Genomic DNA, 21,444 nt, shown 5'->3' with positions numbered 1-21,444 from the left:
CTTCAGTTGATAATGATCGTAATTACTTTAAACATCTCACACAAATGTAAATCAAACTCAGGTCTGATTAAGTAGGAAATAACTATACTGAAAAGGTACTGATGCTTCAGTTGATAAATTAGCAGTGTTTGTTTGTGTGTCCGTTTCCCAATTGTCCTGGCAGGTATATTTGTTTGTTGTCCCCCTTCTTCATTTTGATGTCCTTTTATATGAAAGGGGTATGCTTTGGTGTGCTCACTTTCACTAGTTTTCACAGTTTCACCAAGATGAAGACTATATGGGTATCCATATATGTTGCACTGAATTGCAACATATTTCGAAACAAACACTTAATTTGCAGGAGTGTCAAAACTTCTGCACAAAATAATACGACGTTTGATCCTCAAGGTTAAACACAACATCCAGGATAGAGAGGTCGGTTAAAATGATCATCCGATGATTCACTGCCGTTGTCGGTCTCTTCATTGGTATTCTTCCCATCAATCTCCTCCTCAGCTAACGTTTCAACAGCATCTGGAAAATCGTCTGCATAAGAAATACCATGATCATCTTCCCTGACAAAATCGGTAAATAGAGCTGGATCGTCACTCATCGACATGAGCTCTTCAACTCTTTTGATCTCAAATTCATCTCCATTGTTGGAAAAACTGTTAATTTTCATTTTATCATTAAAATATTTCGGTTCAGGCAGCTGAAAATCGTCTGAAAAGAAAGACGAGGTTGAGCTACCGGGACCTACGGAAATCAATGCGACTTTTTGTTAGGTTTCTTTCCTCTGGGGAACTCTCCTCTCTCTCACTCATTAATTTAGTTTCTAGCTCCATCTATATTTTGTAGCTCTCAGAACATTATGTGTGGAAGAGTCAGATAATATTGCAAATATAGACCTTTGAAGTTCTCACTATCGTCGGCCATGTTCGCTCATTTGATCGCTGACCTGAATGAGCCCGGCAACCAACGTGACCCACGTGCCCCAATGACAATATGACCCACAATGCCTCTTCACTGGATGCTCAGAAAAGAGTGCGAAATTAATTATTCTTGTATCAAAGGTCAAGTTGGTCCAGCTACAGTACGTGTTTATATATTTATCATTACTTAACCATGTCAAAGGAAGGTAATACCAACTCTAGAAGATCGAACAAGGCTCCCAAACAATTGAGGGATCAAGGTTTGTGACCTTTTGTGTTAACTTTGAATTAGTTTCAGAATGTGTATGTATAAATTATCAAGCTTAATATACATTGTCAGGGTAGTTTGAAATTTGCTATTTGTCTTAGGATAAGGATTTTTATCACTTAAATTCAATTACTTGTAACTATTACTATTAATCCTTGGGTTCATAGCTTAAGATGCCTTCGCCATGAACTAAAGAGATTGGAGCATAGCAATTGTTCACCGGTTGATTTTGTCTTAATTCGATTTGTTGTGAAATATATTATTCCAGAAACAGATTGCAGGTCTTTTGAAAGAGATTGTTCTGGTCCAAAATATCTCCCAAATTGTATTGAGAATGTGAAAATGACATATTTAGTTTTCTTGTTTTTGATTTGAAATGTCTATTTGTGGCTTTCCCACTAATTTTCGAATTTGGGCCACGTGTGCACGCTGCGGGTGATTTAAATAGAGAGACCCCAGAGACCACAACACTTTAAAATGAATACAGTACCTCTCAATTTGTCTGAACATGGCTTACGGTGGTAATGTCAAAATTAGGGCATTATAATTATTTTTTCAATTAGGAGCACATATTTGAAATAAAACTTTCTGTTCTTACTATTTAACTCTCTTTTTAATATGTAAAACTTTCTATTAATTTATGTTTCTTTCCTGCTTGTACAGTGTACTACTTGGTTCAATTTGTAGATGATGGTATTCTAGACATCAAAACTGACAACGACTTCAGAATCAAGGGAAGATGGCCTTGAAGAGGCACAGTATGGGGTTGCCCTCTACTTGTACACAATTATTTTTAACAGTGGTGAGTCTGAGCACATTTTTTTTTTTGTCATCTTGTGATATGGAGCCAAGTTGTTGGATTTTGGTAATCTGAAAAAATTAACTCTGAAATGTTATCTGACAAGGAAAAAGTCAATCAGATGTAAGGTTAAAAAATGCAAGTTGTAACATGGTTAGCTTTGTGGCCACATTTCCTTGTTGTTTGGTACACCACCCGACCTTTAAGGTCTGAGTCTACTTAAAGTAACAAGTCATGTGTAAGGCCAGTAAGTTAAGCTCTTTTGTTTCTTTTTCTTTTCAGATTTTGCGGTAAAGCAGGGGAAGAAGGCATCTACTATCAAGCAAGCCCTAAGAAACAAAATATTAGTTCTTTAACCACAAGGGCAAATGGTTGGCAACCTACCTGGAAAGTGAACAGTTCAGTAGATTGAATGAAGATTTAATAAGATTGAATACTTGGGACTCCCGTACTGCTGTAGTTATTAAATAGTGAAGTGAATTTTTTATAATTACTACATTTTATGACTAGGATTTTTTTATTGGCTTTATTCCCAACTAGAGACTGTAAGAAACATTGCTGATTTTCATGAAATTTTTTTTCTGTTGTACATTATTGTATGATGAAGTCTATTTTATAGATATTTTTTCATTTTAAAACAATGAATGGTTTTTGTTGAGTACCCCAACATTGCAGCAAGAGTCATTTCTGATTTGCATGTCACTGATTGTTATAATTAATTTTATAAAATAATCCAGTGATGGATTTCATTGAAACATAAATTTTTGCATTAAAAGTCAATTAAGAAGCAGTCTTGCATTATACAAAATTTAGGTTATTTGCCATGGTCAGTTTTACCAATTGAATAGAGACATGAATTTCATACTTTAGTTTAAATGCTAATCTGACTCAGCCAAGTATATAACACTGCTGAATACATTATGAACTAGTGGTTGCATGCATGCCTGTCAGTACATATTAATTAACCTAGCTGTATCGCCATCCATATAAATTATATATATATATATATATAATATTATCTTGAATACATTTTAAGTATACTTAAAGTATACTGTACTTGTCACTTTGCCACTAGTGGTTTTACTCTTAACCTATTGACGTCCAGTGCGCCCATATGCGCCCATGGGGACCCACACCCTTTCTACACCTTGTGATGTCATCACTTTTAACCCTGGAGCACGAATTTGAGCACCTACGTGACCAGGTTGAAAATATCTTACAGGCGATACCAGAATGAGCGCAATTGAGTGAAGGAGATTGGAGAAATAGCCAAAAAACCATGTCACTTTGACCTGAAAATCTGCAGGAAAATTGTGTTTCATTACCCACCTACCTTTCTGAGCATGTGCTTTGAAAATAATGAGTAGTTTCTGAAAAATCTCTACACCAAAATGAAGCCTACTCAATTTCCAGCAAGTGAGGAGAAACTTCAGGCAAGGAGAGGGGAAAAAAAGGGTAGGAGAAAGAGAGAAAAGTAAAAGTCGTAAGTGGTGCATGACTTTTCAACCCAAGAACTATGTCGAAATTTTTCTTTCTGTGCGTGCCCGAGATTTTCAGGCCGCCATTTTGCATTTGGATCGAAAGGCCATCAAGTGCACGAGCTGTCAAGGGGTTTTTGGTAAGTCTGAGCTTTTAAAACCACAACAGTGACCCGAAATCTGCTCTACTAGCTTCAAAACACAGTTTTCCACAAAAGCTGCGGCCATTAATGGGTTAAAGTATACTAGGAGTGTACTGAAAAATTTTCAGTACCTTTCAAGTGTACTTTAAGTATACTTTTGGGTGTTCCAATTTTAGGTGGGAACAAGTATATTACAAGTATACTTTTGGTAGCTCCTCAAACTAGGGCGTAGGTTACAAAACTGTAATAGCTAGGTTATTGCGCTTCCCTCTTTAATTAGTTCTGATTAACTGAGTGGGAGGTCTGTATGGGAGAATCTTGACCGAGGTTGCCAGTACAGACCTCACTGCATTCGGTCTGTACCAGCGACTGAGGTCAAGATTCTCCCATACAGACCAATCCAGCTCGGTTAATAACTTAAAGATGTTTATTATATGGCTGTGTCTTATATGCCAATTTTTTATATTTTTTGTACCTTTTTTTTCTAGACCGGTCTAGATGGGAAAATCTAGACCGCTTTCAATATTGATTTCAGCCAATCAAATTCGTGAATTTGGTAGTTCCCAGTCCTTGTGAGACAGCCATATAATAAATCAAGTTATTGTATTGTATTGTAAACTATACTTCAAGTCTACTGAAAGTATACTTTGTGTATCTCATTTGCAGTACACTTTGATTACAGAAATAGTATAGTAAAAGTGTACTTAATTTTGGTAAGGGTAATATTTACATAAGAGGCCACTCCAGCAGTGGATTCAGGGGTTGGTAAATGTACTGGTAAGGTGTGGGTACTTAACAATAAGAATTATAATCGTCGTTATGCTAGTGACAATTTTTACAAAGTAATCCATATTTTTCAGTCAGAGACATGAGCATATGAGGCATATTTTCTGGTAAGCAAGTGTTCAATATATCATAATGTGTGTTGAAGTTGGAGGAAAGCCGGGGGGCTTCTTTGCTCTAAGCTTTCCTCAATCTCATGTGCACCAATCGGACATGCTGGTTTTGACATTCAATTGGACCAGTGAACACCAACTCACCAGACAATAAGCCTGTGTTCAGCTGACCTAACAGAAAGTAGCATATTTGGATCGCTAGACAAGTGTAGATGCTCTACTTTTAACAATGGGAAAACATCCTGTATACTGCCTTAATTTGAGAAAGGATAAGTAAATAATTAGTATTAAGTTTTCAGCCTGGGAAGTGAGAGTCAGTGATTTCAGTCATTGCTCAGTGACTTTTGAATACATCTACCAGTACCAGACACTTTCAGGGGGGGGGGGTATCTCTACTTAAAATAATCTGGTACAATCAATTTCAAACTGCATGTATATTTAAATATCATGTTGGTTCTGTCATTGTTTTTATTTTTGCTTGTAGAATCTCAATTTGACAAATTTTTTCTTATTTGTATCATGAAGTCACAAACTGCCTGTTAGAAACTTTAATCAGAAATAAAGCCAATCACGTAATACTGGACTCAGAGCATCAAGTGCTAAGAAATGATATGATAACATGATTAACATTCCAGGTTATCAAAAGCTTCTTTTTCAATTGAAATGGAGCTGAATAGGATAAGAGACAAAAGAAAAATGGAAACTGAAGATTCACATACTTATTTTGTTACAGCAGTGGAGAATCATAACTATACTATACAGGCTTCTTATTCTAACAGTAAAAGAAATTATTTCTGCATGCACTCCAAAGACTATCCAGACCTACACAGATTTTGAATCAAATTAAAATTTAATTAGAATTGAGAAAAACCAACAAGCCAAATAGTCCATAAAGATTTTTCTTTCAATCAAGTACGGTACATAATTAAATTTTTACAAGTACAGATTCTGTTGGGTGCTGTCAAATGAGCCATATTATATGTGACATCCACCTTTTCATGTACTTTCGTAAAAATGCTCAAATTAGAATATCGAAAGCTGGAATGTCGAGTACAGTCTTCCACAACTGCAGTATCCAGTCGTCATAATTGGTTCTACAGATGTAATTTTTGATAATTATTGTTGACTGTCTCAAAACACGTAGTAAATAATTTGTTCTGTTTACAGTTGAAGTTTTCTTTTCTTTTCTAAAGGATCATCCTGAGCTGGATACAAGATTCACCTCCTTTCAAGATATTATAATAAGAACAAATCCTTCAAAGAAAGTTTCAAAACCCGGTAGGAATTTTTAATTCAACACTATCATTTTTAAATAAATTTTTTGTGTTTGAAGGATGTTCTTAGGCCAAATTAGCTTTGTCTCTAGCTTCAGATTGAACAAATTATTGTGACAGTTCACAATACTATTGGTGGTTAACAAGTATCATTCACCACAGTGGAGGTGAATAGTGGAGTATATTTTGTGTTTAATGAAGTGCGTAGGTAATTATCCTACACTTTCACCAATACTTCTCTAGGTGAACAATAATCACCACACAAACAAGACAACTGGTAGCCCAAAATCCTCATGGATAAAATGTTAGTCCCTTTGATTTGATTAGACAAAGCTAGTCATCAACAGATACAACTCTTTAATTGTCATCCCAAAGTATTTTATGATAAAGTTCAGATATAACACGCACTGTCGTTGGTTCAAAGGGCTTGCTCTATCAGAGTATAGAGCATGGAGCTAAGCTAAAGCTGTCATGCCATCTGCCAATTTGCACTTTGTCTAGCTTTTTTTGTTAACCTAAAGTTAAATTTGGAATGAGAGGGCCAGCAAGTAACAGAGAACTAAACAAACATGCCAAGCACAAACTTGCCAAGTGCCGTAATTTGCATTATTATAATGTGTGCAGAGACAGAAAATTCTCAAAAAGAAAACGAAATGGATAGTCTGAGTTTTGAAGGTTTTCATGCAAACTTAGATCGTAAACTTATGTGCGGTAATAAAAATCAAACACAGCTAACACTCATATACTGTATAATTATAAAGTTTCGTGTTTTAAAACAAAACAGAACAAAATCCATTACAATTAGCTCACCATGGCGATCTCCAGTCATTGCAGTGAAGCAAGCCTCAGAAATTACATCAGCCACCCTTCAAGTAAACTGAACTCAGAGCTTGCTCTTATAATTATCCTTTCAGATGCATTGAATGGAAGGCCACAGTAAACACAGCACCTGAATTTCACTGTGCTGTCATGAGGAGCTATTTCTTGTTCCTGTGAATTTGGCTGTTCATTCATAAAACACAACTTTTGTTTTTCAATTATCTTGTGCAAAAACTTGCAAGTTTTTTATGAGGCACAATTCATCAGGATTTCATGTAACATTTCACATTCAGATTCTCTATTGAGACTAAACTTTGATGGTTTGTGAACTTTGATGTTTTGACATTTTTGACAGCTTCAGTCTTTTTCAACCAATCAGATTACACAAACCATTCTAACAAGAATTCTGAGTGGCTCATTGTGGCCTGCTCTATGAGAGTATAGAGCATACTGACAACACTGTTGTTCACTCTGGAAGTAAAGTTTGTTTTGAAAATTGAAAGTAATGCATAGGGAATAATTTATAATGGATTCTTTATTATACAACAAATAACCACCTCCCAGTTAGCTCAATGGATAGAGTGCTGGACTGTTGTGCGGGAGGTTGAGGGTTCGAGCCCCAGCTGGACCAACACTCAAGATCTTAAAATAATTGAGAAGAATTTGCTTCCTTTCTATAATATCAAGGAGTGGTTAGGTATTCTAGTCTTCTCGGATAGGGACGAATAAATGGAGGTACCGTCTCCTGCAGGGTTAGGGGTAGGGTAGGAGACGTTAATTTTCCATGCACGAGATTACTGTGCAATGGATGTCCTTCCCTGGGGTGGGATGGGTGGGTTGGGTTTAGGTGGATGAACCTTGTAGGGGACTACGAGTCCTATTGTTCTTCCACCTGTACAATGTACAAATCTTTACAAACAAAATAGAGAAGCCTTGGCTGTGCTTCTGTTGTAAAGCACTTAGGAAGCAGCTAGAGTACTCAGGAAATGGGGAGAAACACTTGACTATGTCTCGTGTTTCTCCCTATACTTCTTTCATGCTCTAGCTGCTTCCTGTGTGCTTTTCTACAGAACAGAGCATAGTCAAGGCTAATTTAAGTTAAGTCAAGTTAATTAAGCCAGCCTTTTCCTTTGAAATTTTTATAATTCTATTTAGTTGAGCAGTCAAAAAAGAAGGACAAGAAAGCCAAAGTGAAGAAAAAGTTGAAACAGAAGCTTCAGCAGAAGCAGGAGAGACAAGCACAAGTTATAAAAAATTTGAATGAGAATGCGAAGAGAGAAGATTCAGGACATGCAGTACATAAAGTACCACTGTAAGGCATTACAACTGGAAGGTTCCTTCTGCGATATGGTCTTTTTTTGTTAATTTGGCTGTCTGTTTGTTTTATGGTGGTACAGTAATCTGAATGTTTTGTATTGCTTTGATATTCATTTTACAAGGTTAAAAAAAAAAAAAAAAAGAAATGTTTCATTTCAAAAATGATGTAATATTACAAAAGGTAAAGTATTTAGCTAGGCAGGAAAGGTTTTCTTTGTTTCTTTCTATTATGTCGATCAGATTCCTTTGATATATTCTCTTTTACAGCTGTATTGATGAATCGCAGGACTTGCCTTGCTTCTTCAGTGTACTTCGTGAAATTTTTCACATTTTTCCTGATTCAAAAGCTAGCCAACATAAAGTGAGTGAGGTTTGGAACTAAAGGATAGACAGCTAAAAACAATATGTGGTTGATGATCAAAACTTATAAACAAGGATATGCTCTCTCTTGGGAAGTCAAGTAACCTGATGGGTTGGCTATGTTGTGCAATTGGATGTTAGTCAGTTTCTAGAAAGTGAAAAGTGGGTGATCCTGAAACCAGTGGCTGGCATAAATCTAGCATGATTTATTTGTTAGCCAGACTGTCCTTAAAAAATGCAAACAGAGTAAGAAAGTATTGACAGCAACAATTTGCTTCTGTAAAAGTAATTGGGCCAATTACAAATTACACTGTCTGCCAGAGGGTTCTTTTTCTTTCTTTTTTTTTTTTTTTTTTTTGAAGTGAAAGCACTAACAAGTGGCAAAGCTGCTATCTTTGGCAAGCGGGAAAAAAAAAATAAAGCCAGTGATCATGGCTTTGCCACTCACTGTTAGTAGTTTCACTGTTAAAAAAAAAAAAAGAAAAAAAAAACCCTCTGGCACCCAGGGTAGTTACAAGACTATTTGGCTGAAAAGAAAAATGTGTCTTACAATGTTGAAACTTTAAAAAGTGGAGGAAGTTATCTAGAAAAAGAGAGGATTGTCAATGAACTGTAACAAGTGATATTGTCACATTTATTTTTGCAGCAGTTATCAATGTAATGTATAGTTTATTTTCTTGAGTTTATCATGACATGATTTGAGTATTCTTGTACTGAACAAATATATTGGTTAAAAAGCAGACCTGGAACAATGAGTGCAAATTTTGTAACTAACAGTAAATTACTTGGCATGTTTGAAATTAAATGAGATGACATTGATGATAAACACATTTCCCATTTTGAACATATGTTTCCTTTATTTTAGATTGAGGAGATTGTCAAAACATGGCAGGTGCGTCAACATCTTTGTTACTGTAAATGGTATAAAACCTATTTTGTCTCTTTAATCTTACCAGACACAGTGTTGTGTCTGGTAAGATTAAAGTGCTCTAACCAATTGAGCTAACCGCCTCCCGGTTAGCTCAATTGGTTAGAGCGCTGGACTGTTGTGCGGGAGGTCGAGGGTTCGAGCCCCGGCCGGACCAACACTCAGGGTCTTAAAATAATTGAGAAGAATATGCTACCTTTCTATAACATCAAGTAATGGTTAGATATTCTAGTCTTCTCGGATAGGGACGAATAAATGGAGGTCCCATCTCCTGCAGGGTTAGGGGCAGGAGACGTTAATTTCCCACGCACGAGATTACTGTGTGATGGATGTCCTCGCCTGGGGTGGGATGGGTGGGTAACAGGACCCCCGTTGATACCAGTGTTTACTACACTGAAGGGGCTATCCTGTATAAATATAGATGTCTGTCTGTCTGTTGTCTGATTTTAGCTTTGCATATGAAAACTGATTAGGGTTGGAAAAATCTTAGCCTTTGGGGGCATCCATTGTGCATGGCCAGCCTGATGGAAACCAACTTGAGGCACAAGTTGAACTCGTAAGGGAGTGCCTCACCCCTGAATTTCATTCAGCTTTACAAGGCCAAAAACCATTGCCAATTTTCAGATACTTAGAAGTGAAAATCTCCTATTTGTTGTTGTAGATAAAGTTTGAAAACCTTGTCATAATGACTTTCACTGAACTACCCTTTATAATTGGAATATTGATGTAACAGTCTATGTGCAGCAATTGTTTAGTGCTTATTGGCTTAAAATTAAAGGGAATATTGATTGGGATTTTCATGACTGGCTCTGTGACAGCTTGATAAAGTAAATCTTAATTTTTGAAATCTGGTTTTATGAGCATGCATGTTGTGTCCAACTTGTCCACTAAGGATACTTGTATTCACTCATTAGTTGTTTCTCAAAGTCAGCTGACATCCTGGATAGTGTGCATGGAGACAGAGAAACAGCAACCATGTGTCAAGGCAGTCATGTAGTTGTTGTCTAGTAGTGGTCAAGAAGAAGAACTTATTTGATAAAAAAGGAAGTGAAAATTGATCATGAGAAACTCTTATGTTAACTTCAGTTGATTAGGAAATTATACCCCTAAGATCAGTTAGTTTCATCAATGTTACAACGAATTACCAAATAATTACAAAATGTTCTATTTTAGTTGTCTTCATCATGTGCATTAAGCGGATGGGGCACCCAGGAGCCAGAATGGGTCAAGCTGGTTTATTCTGCTCTCATCTTTCTTTCCGGGAGTTCAGGAGGTGAAATATATCCTCTATTTTTGTACTTAGACTGACTTATAAATAGTTACATTGTATATATAACTAAAGGTTTAATTTTTCTTTTGGTGGAAAAGTAATGTATTGAAGAAAGTATTTCTCTAAGTCTGAAAGTCTCCCTAACTTGCTTACTAACTTTATATGCCCTGCGGGGACAGTAACATGGTTTTCGTGACTTACTGAGACAAAAAAGAGTGAATAACTACATGATTTTCTAATCTTACATTTGGCAGTCTGAGTCGCTGTGGGTGTTACATGTACCTCCTTAATACATTTATTTAATTTCTTGTTGTAGAGACTCCAGCATCATTTGTGCCTTTAGTAGATTTCAAAGAGAGGCCCCAGCAGTGGAAGTGGATAGGTGAACACAGGCATACTTTTACATATTGTAACCCATATCCTGCTCTCTACTTCTTTGCACTTTTGCTTAAAACCCTTTAGGTCAGGTGTTTTAAACAGGACACAATCTGTAACTTTCAGATTTGATTTCTGAATGATCAAAATCGTTATAACTGTATGGTCTATCAAGCAAGTCATCTTCAAACAATCTTTTGCGAACCTTCGATTTGCCTTAACTCGAGGTACAAGTGGCGCTTTCGGAGTTTTTTCCGGATGAATAATTATGGTTTCCAAAACTTATATTAACCAAAAGAAAGGGGAGGTCACTTCACCCGGTTAAAACTATGTCAAAATTCAGATTTCTCCTGAAAATTGCCTTTCTACAAGAAAGAGCAATCTTTCTGTTGACAGCATTTTGAGACTTTCAGATTTTGTCCTCAACCACAATGATTTTAAATATGATGGCGACCACTACAAACAGCTACTTTGGATCCGAATGCTGGGAACGATCACCTCGTACTTCCAGAAGCCTGTAAAAACCTCGCGCGAGCAACATAGTTGCGCGCGCAAGCTTCGCGTCACGTTTTTTAACTTTAAATAGCGTATGATAACGATCTTGGTTTTTTTCATAACACCGATGAAGGCTTAAGCATTTGCCGGAACGTCTGTTTTAGAAATAACAACAGTCAGAGGCAACCAATTTCCATAAAACTCTTGTAATCAAGTTGTACATTTATTTTTTATTTTTTATTTTTTTGGGGGGAGGGGGAGGGGCAACATGTAATAAGGCGCTTCACCCCTTATCTTTTTCTACTTTGGTGACTCGTTTCATAGTACTTCAGACATATTTTGAGGTGTTTGGAATTTTTTTCGGGGTAAGGACTTGAGGCTTGAGAGTAAAAGGACTCAAGACGACTCTCAGGTCTTTAGATATTCTTCATCTGGCCAATATAGCAAATATGCAAATGTAGCAACATAGCGAATAGGCAAATAACATCATGACGCTCTTGTTCTGTTCCTTTCATCTTTTACTTGGCCAAAGCCTGAAATTGGTTTTGTCAATTTGTACAATTTTTTTTTCAGGGAACAGGTGTGGTGCCAAGAATGGATACCTTTAATACAGTCATTTATTTTATGGGTAATTTTGCACTGTGTGGGTAAAATGTTTGCGTATGAAGCCAAATGTTTTGTGTTTCATGCAGGTGCTCACAGAGATGGGGATGATTTACTGGAGTCGTTGTGTGAAGACTGGCTTCAAATCAAAGAACAGCTTAAAAACAAGAAGGCATGACTTTTTTTCTCCTTGGTTATGTGCGGAGATTTTTCTTTTCTATGTGGGAAATGAAAAGAGATAGTTTTAGATTAGTGTACATGTTTTGGTGTACATGTTTCTTACTAACTTTGTTTTCTCGGTCCATACTGTAAGTTACAGACCAGGTTTTTTGCGCTCGGAAATCTGAGGGGCAAAAACTAAATTCTGTAACTTACCGTATAGTTCAAATAGAAGGGGAAGATTTCAAATCAATCAAACTTTGAATTTAGCGGGCAGTACAGTGAATTACGGCCCGCAAAAGTGACCAATCATTCACATTCAGGGAATTGCTTTGATGGAGGGTTAAAAGGTATCAGTTAAAGCAGTTGTTTGTGGCTTAATTGAACTAAGGGGTGGGACAAGTTTTGTCATCACTTAAATAGGCACTTACCCGGTCGATCAATAGTAAGGACTTGTGAGGTGAAGTGACATGTTCGTCCTTGAGTTTGTTATGAAGTTTATGATTGTTGTGTTTGATCATTTGTAGGATGTTACAGCGGAAACAGATTCGTCATCTACGTCCAATCCACGAGCGTAAGTAAAAACACCTGTGAATCATTTATGCTACAAGATTAGTTTTACGAACTTGCCGGAGGGTTGTGAATCAATAAGGGAAGTCAATGGCAAAACGAGTGGCAAACTATTCACTGCATTCTCATCCTAAGCCACACGTTTCAAAGCTCGTAACTTTCTCTATGTTTCCTCACCCTATAGGCGGATTCATGCTGACGTCATTGTTTACATTTTTGCTCATTTGCATACGGCTTTGCGTAAAGAAGGAAGCATGTTAGATACAAATTGACTTCAGGCAGCTAAAGAGCTAGAAAACCTCAGTACATGGTGAAATTTTTAGCTCTTTCGGTGTAATATTCAAGGAGAAATAGTCCATCAAAAACTGCAAAATTTCTGGGTGGCAAAAGCGCTAATGAGCTCATACATTCTATGTAAAATTTTGAGTTTTTAAACCCGTGTTGCACAAAAAGTATTCAATACATCAGGCTCGTATTCATTGGCCGAGTTAATCGTACTTTGACCTTCCGATATTCAGAACTGATTTATTTTTAGCTCAATCAGAAACTGAATTGCTTATGCTAATGAGGGAAATATTGTAAACAAGGATTCCCCTATTGGGCGTTCAGATAATGGGTTAATAGACTTCCATTTCAGTTTTTTGTCACTCCACTGGACAAACGTGAATAATGATATTAATCTATAGATAGAAGTAGATTGCAAATGAAATTTGTCACTGCAGGAAAACAGATTTCGTTGTGAGACCAAGTACGGAGGAGGAGAGAGCAGCTTTCAGGGAACAGGTAAATATTTGATCACTGTTACTTAGTATCTAAGTGGTCGGTAGAAATATGGTTGAGAACGAGTGGGGTACGAGGAAGATGAGTGTTACCAAGAGGGGAATTTCGATAACAACTTGGATAGGCAGTGGAAGAGGATATAAGGATCGTGGGTATGCCGTCCCTCTACAGAGTGGACGAAAATTATTATTTCTAATAAAACAAGAGTTGTGGATAAGTAACCCCTCTACCGTGTGAACTAAGATTATTGGAATACGCAGTTTACATTGAATTGCAGTTTCATTATTGACCACTGAATATACGGAATCTCGCTCCGAAGTACTAGGCGATATACAGCGATAAGGATGTCATCAATTTCTTGGTAATAAGTGTCCATTAATTATTTTGAATTACTTGCACTGAAAGGAAAAATCACCTTTTAGATATAAATAGAATCGAAGTTGACTTTGACATGCTAACTATACTGGGGTACCACTATTTTGTTTAACCAACAGGAGCAAAAACGATATGACAATCCGCACAAAGCCTTCACCTTTAGAATGCACGGTTTTGAGTCTGTGGTGGGTCCTGTCAAGGTAAGTTGGTGCACTACGTAGTCTTAGTTATTTAGAATTGCTGTATGCTGCTATCTTTAGCCCTGATGGATAGAGGAGTAATCAACATCAGTAGGTGCTTTTATGTATGGATATTATGCTTGCGCTGAATTATGGGAAGCTTATGAGGCTGTGAGATACATGACTATCAAGCAATGTTAAGTCTTTCTAAATAGCTGCGTACTATTTTGCCTGTTTTTCTTATGCTGATTACCCCCCCCCCCCCCATAGGCGTCTTGCTCACCAATTCAGACGACACCCGTTGGAATGTTAACAAAGTTTTACATCAATAAGTTCGTAGTCTTACTAAAAGTTTTTGTTGAAGCAATGAGCTTGCTATGATATGTCCAACATTTAAACTGAATTTGTATTAGAACAAATCCTGCTGGTAATTGTCGTAATTCCTTTTCTATAAAATTCGCAAACAGAATTCCAGTGATATTTAGAAGACAAAATGTGTACTCCCTACAAGAGAAAAGCGAAATTAGCTTGAAACTTTCATCCTTGGTTTTTCGCTAACCTCGGCTCCCACTCATATTTTTCTCTAATGTAGGGTGTTTTTAGTAAAGATACCAACCTAAACAAGGCTCGGGAACACTCCTTGTTAACCTCCTTGCGACCCCCATACGTCACGATCCTCACATTGGTTAGAGATGCTGCTTCCCGACTTCCTAATGGAGAGGGAACTAGAGCTGAGGTAACTCCATTGAAACGGATTGTAAAGCACAGGGTTTTTTTTGTTTGCATGGGCGAGACACGAGATATATTGGGGTACTGAGTGAAACAATGCATGTTGTAGGTACTGATGTTAGTACCGAGCTGCTTTATCGAATAACAGGCTGCGCTTGTCCAAATTGCTGCGCAAAGCTTAAAGCAAGTGCTTTTTCATTTGCGGTTTGCAAACAACGCTCCTCTTAGAAAAGTAAGAAACAGACGATTAACCATAACTTTACTTTCGCTTTTGTTATCTAGTTCTCTTTTAGAAGTGTCCGTAATGAGGTAAATCCTAAGTATACTCTACCTTGAAATGGTAATGATAATAGCCTTACTATAGCCAACTATTTTAAAGATATGTGCTTTTGATTATTAAATCATAAACCAAGTAACAGGAGGTTTTCATTTATTCAGTAACTGTGATCTCCATTTTCTCCTGACAGGTTTGTGAACTGTTGAAAGACTCGCAGTTTCTCAACTCAAATTGCTCCGATGCACAGGTTGGTGACTTATCATTAATAAATAATTTGTAAAAGTGAATTTCTCTGATGAAACAGGTTTTGTTTTAGCACGCTCTGTGATTTGTTTGATTAACGTAGTCCACCTTCTTAACAAATGGAAAGCCGAACTACATAACATATAAAACTAGTCAAGACTGGGTGACTCACAAACTCCCAACTTTAGAAGCAACGCTAAGAATCACACCATACAACCACTACCGATTTTTTCTCGGTCGATAAGCATTCAGCTCGCAAGGCGAGAAGCTGGTGTATGGGAAAAATGTATTTAAATAATTACCCCAACCATATTTTGAGATTCCAAAGATTATATTACCCTCCTAAAATTGTCATACTTCCAAACTTCGATTACGGAAGCCGCCTTCTGAAAGAAGAACACTGTAACCTTCTCCGTGAAGAAGAAATCTCCATGCGATTATTTTGCTTTGTGATGTGATAGCCTATGGAATTGAATCGGTGAAGACTAAACATTTATTACTTATTTAGCTGCCACTACCATTCCGTCGTTTGACACTCATGGTCATTTATCATAGATTTTATCGATTGACTACACAAAGCCTGTCTATTTTTCATTTGTTTTAACCACGGTAAATACACACAGTGAAGTTACAAATAATCACGAACTATATGTTAACGTATTTTACATGTATGTATGCAGATTCACACAGTGGTCAGTGGGGCCTTGGACAGGCTTCATTATGAACGGGATCCATGTGTAAAATATGACAGCAACAGAAAAGTGTGGATTTATCTACATCGCAACCGGACTGAGGAAGAATTTGGTAATCTGTTATGATTAAAATCTCTCTTGGTGAATAAATGACTGACTCACAGACCGATTGACCGACCCATCGGCTGACTGACTGGCTGAGTGATTAATTGACTGACTAAACTACTGACTGATTGATTTACTAACTGATTAGACTGACCGATCGACTGATTCACCGACTGATTGACGAACTGATTGATGTACTGACTGACTGAAAGACCGAGTGACTCTCTAATTGACTGACTGATCAACCCACTGACTAGCTGCCTGATTGACTGTTCTACTGACTGACTGATTGACTGTCTGAGCGACTGACTAAATGACTGACTGACACTGAATGATTGATTGATTCATTTACTTACTGACTGACTGACCAAGTGACTTACTCATTGACTGAGTGAATGAATGACTGACTGACTGATTGACTGTCTGAGCGACTGACTAAATGACTGACTGACACTGAATAATTGATTGATTCATTTACTTACTTACTGACTGACCGAGTGACTTACTCATTGACTGACTGAATGAATGACTGACTGACTGATTGACTTAATGACAGACTGACCGAGTGACTTACTGATTGACTGACTGACTGAATGACAGGCTGACTGAATGACAGGCTGACTGGATGACAGGCTGATTGAATGACAGGCTGATTGAATGACAGGCTGCCTGAATGACAGGCTGACTGAATGACAGGCTGACTGAATGACGGGCTGACTGATTGACTGACAGTTGTAGGTGATTTTTTCTAATGCAGTTAAGAAGTAACTTCAGTTTAGACATATCAGACCTCTCATTACCCATTGGTTTGTTTTAAGAAAAAATCCATCAAGCAAGCGCTGCAGCTGCACGAGCTAAGAAGATGCAGAAGCCCAGAGTTCCTCGGCAACCGGTAGGTACTGGCTTGATTATGTCAATACCTGCCATATTAGCATCCCCACAACAAAACATTGGATAGTTAACAACTATTCACCGAAGTGGAGGTAAATATCCTCCGCTAACCACCGACACTGAGGTGAGTAGTTGTATAGTTATATACTAAAACAGTGAGATAATATACACCACCGTCGTTAATTTGAGTGATTTCCTCGCTTGTCCCGGATACAAACCGGGACGCCATTTTCCCCGAGTTGCTCGGAGGTAAATAGCAAAGGATATTCGGAGTTTGACTAGCCAATCAGAGCGTGCCTTCAATGCTATCCACTGTTTTAGTACATACTAAAAGTTGTTATTCAATAGTTAAATCAATTTTTCATTTTCACAAGTAAAAATTTTCTGTACTCTGACTTCTTGAATATGGATTTCCAACAGAAGAGCAAAGAGTCGGTGCAACCACAAGAACAAGAAGGAGCTGTCACGGCTCCACCCACTGTACCCACTGTCGCTGGGGTTGGTCCTACCTCTTCACCTCGCCAAGCGGACTCATTGCCATCTCAAGTTGAACCAGGTACAGGGTTTTCTCGTGTATGTTTTAAGTGAAAGCAATTCCCATCCATTCAAGCATCTCATTTTTTTTGTCACTTACCAGTCCTCGCCCAAATGATGCTCTAAGCATTCTTTTGAACAACATAATTTGGTTTTATCAATTGACGTGATAATATAAATTTGCCATTGTAAAGAGTTTAATGTGGAAACTCTTAACGGTGGCCAATTGACTTCTTCAACTTGGTTGACAAAACCAAATTATCTTGTAATACTCCCCCTTCCCCCAACAACGCAGCACCACGGTTTCTTTAAAGCCTTACCCCATGATTCTTTTTAATAGTTTTTAGGTAGTGATGTTTGAATATTATTCGTTCGACATCAGGTCAGTCCCAACTGAGAGGACCATCTAGGCTGAATACTGCTGAAACTGGCATTGCTTGCTCCCCAAGTCACAAGTTCACAAGCGCTTTGAACTCGCATACTAGTGTGTTGAATATCGCCGACGACCCTGTGGACACAAGTCCTCTTCAGCTCTCCAACGTAAGTGAAGACTTGAAAGGCGACGCTCAAATCGCGCGCAAAGACAGCTGGAGTAGTGAAGGGGAAAGTTCAGATGAAAGTAGTGCAAGTGACCGTGAAAGTGACAGTGGTTCAGCGGGGAGCAGCAGTGAGGGAAGGAAGGAACTAAAAATACACCCAGGGAAAGGAAAAACTCTACCAGGTTTGCGCTTTTATTTCTCGCTTCGATATCTGTTTTTTCCCCCTTTATTTACCTCGTGTAGACGGAATATCTCGACTGTCTTTTGAAGTGGAATAAATCGAAATATAAGGGAATGCGTTTGAGGTTAGGGAGTGCGTTTATTCCTGATTTGGTTTGTCCTTTAATCTTTAGATCTCTCTCTCTCTCACGAGTGGACCGGGCTCTGGAGAAACCAAAAATTAATAGGAAAAGTTTACAAAGCAAACGCTTCGCGAGCGTTCATTTCTGTGATTAACCCTGAACCTCTAAAAGAATTCAACAACCCATTATTGGCCTTTTTCCCCAAAAACGGTAACTTTAAATAGTTCAGACGATTTTTATGGTATTTACGAAGCTTCCTGTCGGGTCGGTTGTCTCCAGATTCCCTCCCGAATGAGTTTTTTTTATTGGTAGTGCAACTCGAAATATAAGGGCCGGTTATATATACGGGTCTAACCCAAACCGCAGTTTTATCGAAGCAATGGTCTTCGGGTACTCTCTATTTGAGGGTTGAATTAATTAAATAAATGTACTTCGACTGTCAGCTTTCGGCCCTCTTAACACTGTTCACAAAAATAAATGTTCAGATGAAAGATTCAGCTAAAAGAAAGATAGTTTAGTACGCGGTTTTGTAAAACAGCGCCTAAACTTAGTTTAAATAACTGGCCCTAAAACTCTAAATAGCGACTTAGAAATGACTTGACAAGGGAAGAGACAGTCGAAACCATATAGTCATCGGTTTTTGCTTTTTAAATTTTGCAAGGGCAGAAAATTATAGAGCGCATTTTGTTTATTCCAAAACATTCTCTTATATAAATTCAAATTCAAACGGTTCTTAGAGAGCTTTGGCTGCTTGTGGCTCACTTCCACGATTTTATCTATATCAACCTGAAATTGATACAATGTCAAGGTATCAAATGAAGACAATTTGACGAGTGTTGTAGCTAAGTACTAAATGTAAGTATTTCCTTTGGTAATAAATGAACAGAAAATCATTTCGTCGAAACGAAAATACAAATTCTGATGTACTGACAATGCACCTTGACATCTTACATGGTATCGCCCGCTATTTCAAACTCAGGTGTGATCTCAAAAGCGTCAACAGAAGCATTTTTTCTTTTATTATTTGTTTTTTTGTAACGATTAATTGAACTCAGGGTATCATTTATGTCTGTTACAGTGTAAATACCTATGGCCAGAGAACGCCAAAGTTAATTTGTTTACTTGTCTGAGGACTGAAGACTTGTTACTAGGTTCACTATTCAAAATAATTTGTTTCTCTCTTTCAGGAGTGGAGCAGACAGCTACAAGACTGCAGGATAACCAGACAATTGACGAGAGCGGTAAACCATCATAGAAAGCTATCCATATTTTTAATTGTGTTTATTAATTTTGATCCTACAAGATAATACAAACGGTTATCACTTTAGTCGACTATAATCCCATGATTTCTGCACCGACTCTAGGCTATAGGGCTCATTGGGCTGGTCTTTCGTTCAATCTTAAGGTTGAGATCTGTTCCTTCCCATTAAGCTTACTACGTTTAACTCAACTTTCACGACCTCTTTTTTTCGCCATTTCTGGTTGTGCATATTTTGCAACTGTTCAATTTCGCGTTTATAAATAAGGCAGATTTCTTTTCTTGGAAATGCTACGTAACATGTGTTTGATCGGATAAAACGTTATTAGTAAAGGTATTATAAAAGAAAAAGGAAACGACAGGAATCTACCTCGACAGTTTCAGGTCGCCTGTTTATGAATTATCAGTCAATTGACCACAATGTTCCTGGACATTAAAATCTCGTACGGTTTCCAAAGAAACTTACAAATGTTGGAGGTATTTGTGTGGGGTTATTGATATATAACAGGTGTTATTATATGGCAAGGTAATCCAGAGGTAGATCCGAGTGTTCTGATTGGTTCTTGCTGCTTTACCGCACAGACTCCACAGAAACGGTCATAAGTTGTGTATTTTTTTTTCGCGAAGCCAGCAAATTCAATGAAATAAAAAAGTTAGTTCGAGTTCCATTTGATAAACTACTTACTGACCTCCCTTGCATGAGCCGTACTTGGGAATATTTGCACTCGGTCCGTACTGCCACGACCTCGGGCCCAATATTCCCCTGTGCGGCCCCCACGGTCGTTTAAAAGAAGTTGGTAAAAGTTCTCATCCGGACGTGTCATGTGAGTTTGTCGTTATGTTATATTCGTGACATTAACTGCGCGTGTCACCTGATTGTTCGGGAGATTTCTAGAATTGTCGTGAACGTTTGATGTAATACTGAACTACAGTATTGAGCCGAACTTATGCGATTTGTTTCTTTGAAAGGTTTTGACTTTGGGGATACGACGAGCAGGAAGGAAGGAAACCCTGACACAAGCAGTGAGCCTGGTAGGCTACGGGTTATAACTATTTATCTACATGATCAGGTCTCTTATCTATATCTACTAAGTGGTACATTACTGGGAGAAGATTTGAAATGTCCTAACTTTGAAATGTTAGGGAAAAAACCGAGAAGAAACAAAACAAATAAGATTCCTTCCGGCGTAACACGTCTCAGTTAAATCTGCGGATGAGCTGTAGGGATAGGAATTTTTTTTCTGTTTCTCTTTTTGAATGATAGGGTACCCGCAGTTAGTATCCTTTGTGGATATGTGACGCCCGAAGAACCGATAGTGGTCACTACCCATGCTCTCTTAACCGTTTCATCCTGGGTTGACGTCGATTGAAAGAAGAAAGGTTGATGAACGAAATCAACAAAGAACGGTTTTATAGCAAGAGAACACGAAAAACCCACTCAAATTAATCAAATTTAAGGTTATAACCCAGCAATCGTGATTTAAACCCCTAAATTTAATTCCAATGTTTTCTTAATTTTGTTTCAGGATCTGGAAGTGAAAGCGACTTCAGCAACGTCGATTGATAGGAAGAATAAGACCTGTGCAATTTGTTTTTTAATAGTTACATTAATCAAACTACAAATTTTTCCACCTTTCCTTTGTCAAAGACAAGCATGATAGTTGTTTGTTCCAGTTCCCATAATCTCCTTCATCAAGATCAACCCAGGTTCGATTCCCATGTCTTCCTTTCATACTTCCCATATGAGGCACTTGGTATTGTAGGATTCAACAGAGTTTAAGCATGGTTCGAATTGATAATAAAATCCACTGTATGACGAATCTAATCAAACCTGAACCTTTCTTTGTTACTTTTTATGAATTCAATTTTGATTAG

At 37.7% G+C, this 21,444-nt stretch overlaps 1 protein-coding gene across 1 annotated transcript in view; it reads left to right on the top strand.

The window, feature by feature from the left end:
- LOC111328069 (nuclear factor related to kappa-B-binding protein) overlaps positions 1-21,392 on the top strand; it is a 32,061-nt gene extending 10,669 nt beyond the window's left edge. The window contains exons 12-30 of the mRNA XM_088760593.1: positions 5,689-5,773; positions 7,744-7,900; positions 8,173-8,266; positions 9,131-9,157; positions 10,367-10,466; positions 10,780-10,845; positions 12,026-12,108; positions 12,623-12,669; positions 13,388-13,448; positions 13,940-14,020; positions 14,592-14,735; positions 15,196-15,252; positions 15,929-16,052; positions 16,864-16,937; positions 17,357-17,492; positions 17,853-18,191; positions 19,499-19,552; positions 20,539-20,601; positions 21,096-21,392. Of these exons, the coding sequence (XP_088616719.1) occupies positions 5,689-5,773; positions 7,744-7,900; positions 8,173-8,266; positions 9,131-9,157; positions 10,367-10,466; positions 10,780-10,845; positions 12,026-12,108; positions 12,623-12,669; positions 13,388-13,448; positions 13,940-14,020; positions 14,592-14,735; positions 15,196-15,252; positions 15,929-16,052; positions 16,864-16,937; positions 17,357-17,492; positions 17,853-18,191; positions 19,499-19,552; positions 20,539-20,601; positions 21,096-21,133 (1,830 nt within the window). The 3' untranslated portion in view covers positions 21,134-21,392. The remainder of the gene's footprint in view (positions 1-5,688; positions 5,774-7,743; positions 7,901-8,172; positions 8,267-9,130; positions 9,158-10,366; positions 10,467-10,779; positions 10,846-12,025; positions 12,109-12,622; positions 12,670-13,387; positions 13,449-13,939; positions 14,021-14,591; positions 14,736-15,195; positions 15,253-15,928; positions 16,053-16,863; positions 16,938-17,356; positions 17,493-17,852; positions 18,192-19,498; positions 19,553-20,538; positions 20,602-21,095) is intronic.
- Positions 21,393-21,444: the final 52 nt, after the last annotated feature.

This window comes from Stylophora pistillata, chromosome 5, assembly GCF_964205215.1.
Source record: "Stylophora pistillata chromosome 5, jaStyPist1.2, whole genome shotgun sequence".
Lineage (NCBI taxonomy): Eukaryota > Metazoa > Cnidaria > Anthozoa > Scleractinia > Pocilloporidae > Stylophora > Stylophora pistillata.
This window is presented reverse-complemented; position numbering and strand designations above follow the sequence as displayed.